Genomic DNA, 7,633 nt, shown 5'->3' on the forward strand with positions numbered 1-7,633 from the left:
CGCGGGTCTCGAACCTGTGGGCTCAGGAAATCCACTCACCTCAGCCTCCCAAAGGCACGGGATTACAGGCTGAGCCACTGAGCCTGGCTTCATTTGATTTTCAATGAGAAGGAATATAATAGATTTGAACTTTTGAGAGACTGGATTTCTGATTTTTGAATGGTAGGATGGTTTAGCTTTCAGTTAATTATTACCACAAATTTAACTTTATGTAGACAACACAGATTAACAGGACAGGATAGCATTATTAATTTGAATTTTATAGATTCTGTATTGACTGTACATGTAAGTTTTGTTTTCTTTTTATATCAGTCTATTAATTCTTACATGTTCAAGTACATCAGAGTCTCAGGCTAGAGGTAAATGTGAAATAATAAACGTGGGTAATGTAGTGGATTTGGGAAGAAAAAAAATGAATAGGATGTGTGCATAGCTCTTTTTACTTTTCTACTTTATCCTTTTTCTCTCATCTTCTTTTGATGTAGAATTAAAAAGGAAGGTTATCATGCTGAAACTTACGAATTAGAGAAGACAGGTTTGCCATATTCTGAATTATTACTAACATTTTCTAAACACTTAGCAATCTGTTAGGACCCTAGGCATATTTATAAAATTAACTGTGTATAATGATTTTTTTTTTCTCTCTGATCGCCTCCCTTTCTGAACTTCCATCTCTAGACTCCTCTACTTTTTTAGGTTTCATTAATTCATTAGCAATTTTTATAAATTTCCTTCTGTGCCAGAATGCATTCAAGGCTCTAAGATAAGATTGAAATCAAGATAAAGACCCTGGACACTTGTGACAGAAAATCTAATGAGTGAATAAAAACAAATACAAATCACCGTGAGTGAGTGATAATGACACAATAGGAGTAAACAAAGGGTACAGTAGGAGTCTATAAGAGGGGCACCTACCCCCAGTGTGGATATTTAGGAAGAGCTTATAAGGAGGAGGACATGATTCATTTCTTAAGGACTTCCCACAAGAAGTTCTGCTCTTTAAAATGTCCCTTCACTCTTACTTCCCCATTGAAAACTAATTTTCTTGTCTCTGAAAATAAAGCAAAACTTAAATGTACGTGGGGGTTGGTCCTTTTAAGGATCATTTGCCCTAATAATAGGAGTTTATTAACATAAAAGTACTTATAATTGATTAATGGTGACATGGAAAGTTGAGAATTCGAAGGCAACCTCCCCCAATCATAATAAAATATTACTTAACATTTATGAATCCTTAATATTTGTCAGGCGTCAAGCTAAACACCTTATATACATTATCATATATTCAAGTGAAGTATGCAAGCACAGCAAACTCTTTAACTACAACTATCTGTTTCCCTCATCTTTTATAGGCATTCTCTTCTCTATAGACACCTGAAAAAAAAAGTCTGCTTGTGAAGCCCAGTAGCACAGCAATCACCAATAGTAGAAAGCTTTAATTCATTAATTTTCAGCTTTTGTGAGGTGGGTTTGAAGAACTGGGAAGCATGAATATAGTTTGAGAAAATACATTTAATGTTATAATTGCCTTTATTTTTATTGTCACAATGTCTCATTTAGTTTGAAATTTCAAATAATTGTAAAGGAGGTGAGAAGGCATTTATGTTTCCAAAAGTGATCATGGATTTTTTGTTTGTTTGTTTTTTGAGTTCAAGTCTCACTCTGTTGCCTAGACTGGAGTGCCGTGGCCACTCCCGGCCACCGCAGCCTCCACCTGCTGGGCTCAGGCGATCCTTCCGCCTCAGCCTTCCAAGTAGCTGGAATTACAGGCATGTGCTACCACGCCCGGCTGATTTTTTGATTTATTGTACAGATGAGGTCTCGCCCTGCCTAGGCGGGTCTCGAACCTGTGGGCTCAGGCAATCCACTCACCTCAGCCTCCCAAAGGCGCGGGATTACAGGCTGAGCCACCGAGCCCGGCTAGTGAATGAATTTTAAAAGATTTCATAAATGCTGCTTCTTAGATTTTGAGACTCTCTGATTCTATTTATCTTATTATGAAATTTATGAAGAATGCTTTTGAACTTGATTTATGTGTTCATACCTGTCCTATTTTATAGCTTTCTTAATTACTTGAAGGCAGCAACATTGAACAGACAAAAAATATTGAATTCTAATGAGCTATCTCTAGCCTGCTCTTATTAACAATTTACTATTTTGTGAGAGTGGTGAATTTGTGAGCTCCAATACTGTTTAGTCTTTAGTAATCTCTGGTCATGAAGGGGAACGCATTTTTTAATGTTGAAAGTCAACTTTATTGAGATAAGATTTACATAGTATACCATTTTAAGCATAGTTTGATGGTTTTGAAAAATGAATATATGTATTCATATAACCATTACCTTAATTACGAAATAGAACATTTCCATCATCCCAGAAATTTCCTTCATTTCACTTTGCAGTCATTCCCACCTCTCTTCCTCGCTCTATCTCTAGGCAGTCACTATTCTGCTTTCTGTAGCTATATTGTACTTTTTCCTTTTCTATGTTGGAATCATACAGTGTTTACTCTCTTTTGTACTGGCTACTTTTGGTTAGTATGATGTTTTTATGAGTCATCCATGTTTGTTGTATGTATCAGTAGTCCTTTTTTTTTTCCTTTTTCCCCAGGTAGTATTTCATTATATGGATATATCACAATTTGTTTATCCATTCATCTGTTGATGGACATTTGAGTTGTTTCTGGTTCTTCTATAAACAAAACTGCTGTGAACATTTGTGTAACATTCATTGTATGGACATGAATTTTTATTTCTCTTTGGAGTAAAATTCCTGGGATATATGTAAATGTATATTTACCTTCATAAGAAGTTTTCAAATGACTTTCCAAAACATTTGTATACTCCCACCAGCAATGTTATGAGAGTTCCAGTTACTCCACCTCCTTTCCAGCACTGCTATGATTAGTGTTTTTAGCCATTCTGGTTGGTGTATGGTGGTATCACATTGTGGTTTCTATTTGCATTGTCCTGATGATTGCACATGTTAGGCATTTTTGCATGTGCTTGTTGGCCATTGGTGTTTCTTTATGATAGGTTTGTTTATGTCATTTGTCCCCTTTAAAATTTGATTCCATTATTACACTATAAGGTTATTAAAAACATATAATCTGGATACAGGTCCTTTATCAGATATTTGTTTTGTGAATATTTCTCTCTGTAACTTTCCTTTTCATTTTCTTATCAGTGTCTTCATAAGAGCAGATGTTTTAAATTTTGCATCTAACTTACTTGTCTTTTTCTTTATGGTTTACAGAGATCTGTTCCCACCCTAAGTTCTTGAGGATTTTTTTTCCTATGTTTTCTTCTGAAACATTTTAGCTTTTTGTTTAGACCTATGATTTACTTTAATTGAATTTTTGCATAGGGTATGGTTCAAGGTTCAAAGTCTACATTTTCTATATGAGGATCTAGTTATTTCAGTCTTTCATCTATAGTAATACACACACACAGCATATATACATATACACACAGCATATATACATATATTTTTTATTAATGTATTTTCTTTAACACATCCGTTGGGTTGTACACAATGGTATTTAAAGTTGTTGCTCTTTGTATAAAAAATTTATTTAGAAAAAGTTTTTATTTTTCAGTCATCTATTGTCTTCATGTTATTTTGCATGTTGACTTTGCTGAAATGCTTAGATTCTGCAAAGCTGGAAGTATATATTAAGACTCTGGCTAACACAAAGTTTAGGATCTTCAGATCTGATCTATGATAAAACAGCCCTGGGTACTTATCAGGGTTTTACTCCAGGAAATTCCTATTCCTTTGGTTTGGTTCCCCTTTCTCTCATCTTGCCTTGGCAATTTTCATTTGCTGTTTAACCAGACAGAAAAGTTCTCCTGTAGGAGTCAGGTGAGTATATGAAAGAGGTTAAATAATTGGTTGAGCTCACAGGTGCTTTCTCACTTTTTCTTTTTTCTGTGAGCCATGTTTTTTCTTCCCCCTGAATTCTTTCCTTTCTCTTTCCTTCTCAGGGTAATAGCTGCAGGTATTCTGTAAGCACCTTCTTTCTTTCTGTAGTCTGTTTGCCTGAGTATGTTTTCTTGAGAATAAGATTGGATTTCTCTAGAATTTTCCTTGGGATGCTCCTTGCCTAATGTTCTAAAGTGGTTCATTTTCTTGGGTTAAACACCAATTAGGGCACCAAAAATGCAGGGTAGCCAGGGAGGATTTTATATTACAGATAACTAGCATAGATGAACTGTTCTTCTGTGAATGAACTTTTCTTCTGTCTCATCTCTAATACTTCATCTTTTCCAGTTTGACTTAGCTGTTTTTAATATTGGAGCAATTCTGTTCTTCCTCTCCAGTGAGCACCCAATATATGTGACTCTCCATGATGTTCGAATGTTAATTTTGTTTATGGGGGTTTGTGTTCTTATTTTATATGTGGGATTCATGTGCTACCTTGTGTTTCTCCAAGTAGAACACAGTTCATTATTAATATATAATTATTTTCTTTTTCCTTCTCTGTTTTCTCTTCTTTCTCTCTTTACCCTGTGGTTCTTGTGCAGGTCTTGTTCAGCGTTGTGTAATCATCCAGAAAGATGACAATGGATTTGGGCTGACGGTCAGTGGAGACAATCCAGTCTTCGTACAGTCTGTCAAAGAAGGCAAGGCATTTTAAAATAGTTTTGTCACTTGGGAGCAAACAGCAAGAATAGAAAAACTTAAATAAGTAATGTTTATTGTCCGGAATAGAATAATTACATAGATTGCAGGTCATATGGACTATTAATGCTTAATTTGTAGTGTCATGGTCATAGGAATGAATTTACCCTAGCTGATATTTTTTATATTTTATAGAAGGAAAATAGTTCTTACATAGTTTTAGAAATCATGTGACTCCTTGATTATGATACTTAATGTGTCAACACCTGAAGAGCTTCTAGAATTTCAAGTTTTCATGGCACCAGTGATATTTTGGTAGAGACAGATTAAAGAGATGGTTATAGGCTCAAGAATATCAGTTATTTTCCCAAAACAACAATATTTTCTGATATTATCATATACTGAATACTTCTTATATGTTACGTGCTATAATTTGAGGTAGATAATTTTGTATCCCTATTTTGTAGATGATATTGAGGCTTAAAGTAAAAAAACATAAAATCAGTACAAGGTCACACAACTAGTAAATGACAGAGGCAAGTTTGAACTTGAAGTCTGTCTGACTTTACAGCCCATATTTTTAACCACTTTGTTACAGTGACTCTTTGTCAGTAAATGCAAATGAATCACATTTTAAGTAGTTAATTTCTCGTACAGATGGAGCAGCCATGCGGGCTGGAGTACAGACAGGTGATCGAATCATCAAGGTAAGGCAAAGACTATTATGGAATTAATGGTGGAATTAAAAAACAATATATATTGGCTGTATTCTGATTTTTTTTCACTTGGATTTTTATAAAAAGCCCCATATTACATATGATAGATCTGTTGACTATAAAAATTTGTTTTACTTGTTTTAAAATTATTATTATCCTTTACTGAAGAGGTTTGAAAAAATGGAGTAATATATGTTCTTGGGTAGGGGAATATCTCACTGTTGTAAAGATCATTTTTCTCCAAATGAATCTGTTAACAAGAAATTCTCATCACAGTATAGGTTGAGCATTTCTAATCTGAAATCCTAAATGCTCCAAAACCTGAAACTTTTTGAGTTTACGTGGAAATTACGTGGAAAATTTCACACCTGACCTCATGTGATGGGTCACAGTCAAAACACAGTCAAAACTTTGTTTAGCCAGGTGCGGTGGCACGAGCCTGTACTCTCATCTACTCGAAAGGCTGAGGAGGAAGGATTGCTTGAGCGCAGGAGTTGAGACTGTAGTGCACAGGAGTTGAGACTGTAGTGCACAATGACTGTACCTGTAAATAACCACTGCATTTCAGCCTGTGCAAAATAGTGAGACCCTGTCTCTTAAACAAATCAAAACTTTGTTTCATGTACAAAATTATTTAAAATAGTGAATAAAACTATATTCAGGCTATATATATAAGGTGTGTTTGAAACATAAATGAATTTCATGTTAAAACCTAGGTCACATCTCCAAGATGTCTCATTAGGTATACGTAAATATTCCAAAATTCAAAAAAATCCAAAACACTTCTGGTCCCAAGCATTTTGAATTTGGAATACTCAACCTGTATATGAATAGAATTGTGATGGTGGATGTCAATTTGATTATTCTTCCAAGTGAACTTTACAAAGGTATAAGAATAACTAAAAGAAAAGTTTGTTATAACTATGGGTATGTATGAAAAGAGATGGTATGGCTTCATTTAAAATATGTGACTCTAGTCTAAACATAGACCTACCAGTGGAACATAGTAGAGTATAGAAATAGGCCATGAGTTCAGATCAGTGGAGAAAGAATGAATTAGTCAGTAACTACTCTTGAAACAATTGACTAATATGATTACTTAAAATCAAATTATTATATAAGAAAAAGTAACTGTGAACATATTTTACAGACAATAATTTGGAAGAAATATTTGAAATGTATCACAGAACATGATATGCTTAATTGTAAAGAACACTTTAAAATTACTAAGAAAACAAATATTCTAGTAGAAAAATGAGTAAATAATTTTATCAGGCAACTCCCCAAAGTAATTGAAACAAATAACATTAATGGAGATATGCCCAATCTCACTAACAGCCAAAAAGTAGAAATTAAAATGATAAGTAAAAAATATATTTGGTTGTCAGAAAATTTAAGGATTAGTAATGGTTTGGGTATGATAAAAGAGTTAGTCTCCTAAGTTTGTTGTGAATATAAATTTGTTAAAATCAGTTTGGATGGAAACCTATGAATATGTATCAAAAGCATTTAAGATAGTATATAATCTTTGACCAACAATTTTGCTTTGAGGAACTTACCAAAGGAAATAAGTATACAAATGTGAAATGATATATGTACAGGGAAATTTATTTTGGGTTTTACATAACTTTGTAAACTTAGGGCTAGAAAAATAAGTTATGTGTAATCTACATCTTCTAAAAAGAATGGATTAGGTCTATGTGTACCTATATTGAAAGATATTTACAGTACAGTGAAAAAAATTGTTGTTGCAGGATAAAAGGCAACTTTAATATGTATGTTTGTAACATTTGTAAACATCCTAGTTAACAGTGATTATATCATGAGGCATGATACGTAAACTTTTACTTCTTTTTAACACACTGATATATTTGAGCTTTACATTAGTATTACTGACATCAAATAAAAAATAATTTTTTTTAAGTGAGAAAGCAGGATTTATTGGGAGAACAGAAAAGTTCCCACAGTAGGAGAGAACCCGAAGGGGTTTCCCCCAAAATAAAACTAATATTATATCCATGTTTGATATTTTTTACATTAATTTTTTGGGTAGTGGAGAATTTGGATTCTACATTTAGCCTGTCTGAAAATTAATTTTCTTTATAAAGTTTAAGTCGTGGTTGAAAAACTAAAGGTAAATTGAGTATTATTGTAGAAATACTGATTATAATTTATTTTAAAATTTATTATAACTTTGGCAAATTGATGATAATTAAAAACAAAGAGATTTTCTATTTGTTTTTTTTTTTTCATTAATCAGTATTTTTTATTATGGTTTTGTGGGGTACAGTTAA

The 7,633-nt window shown here is 33.3% G+C and overlaps 1 protein-coding gene across 1 annotated transcript in view; it reads left to right on the forward strand.

The window, feature by feature from the left end:
• ARHGEF12 (Rho guanine nucleotide exchange factor 12) overlaps window positions 1–7,633 on the forward strand; it is a 142,595-nt gene that overhangs the window by 84,279 nt on the left and 50,683 nt on the right. Inside the window, exons 5-6 of the mRNA XM_008059428.2 lie at window positions 4,527–4,625; window positions 5,281–5,330. Of these exons, the coding sequence (XP_008057619.2) occupies window positions 4,527–4,625; window positions 5,281–5,330 (149 nt within the window). The remainder of the gene's footprint in view (window positions 1–4,526; window positions 4,626–5,280; window positions 5,331–7,633) is intronic.

Source organism: Carlito syrichta, unplaced genomic scaffold, assembly GCF_000164805.1.
Source record: "Carlito syrichta isolate Samal-C Ts95f unplaced genomic scaffold, Tarsius_syrichta-2.0.1 Scaffold304031, whole genome shotgun sequence".
NCBI classification, from domain to species: Eukaryota; Metazoa; Chordata; class Mammalia; order Primates; family Tarsiidae; genus Carlito; species Carlito syrichta.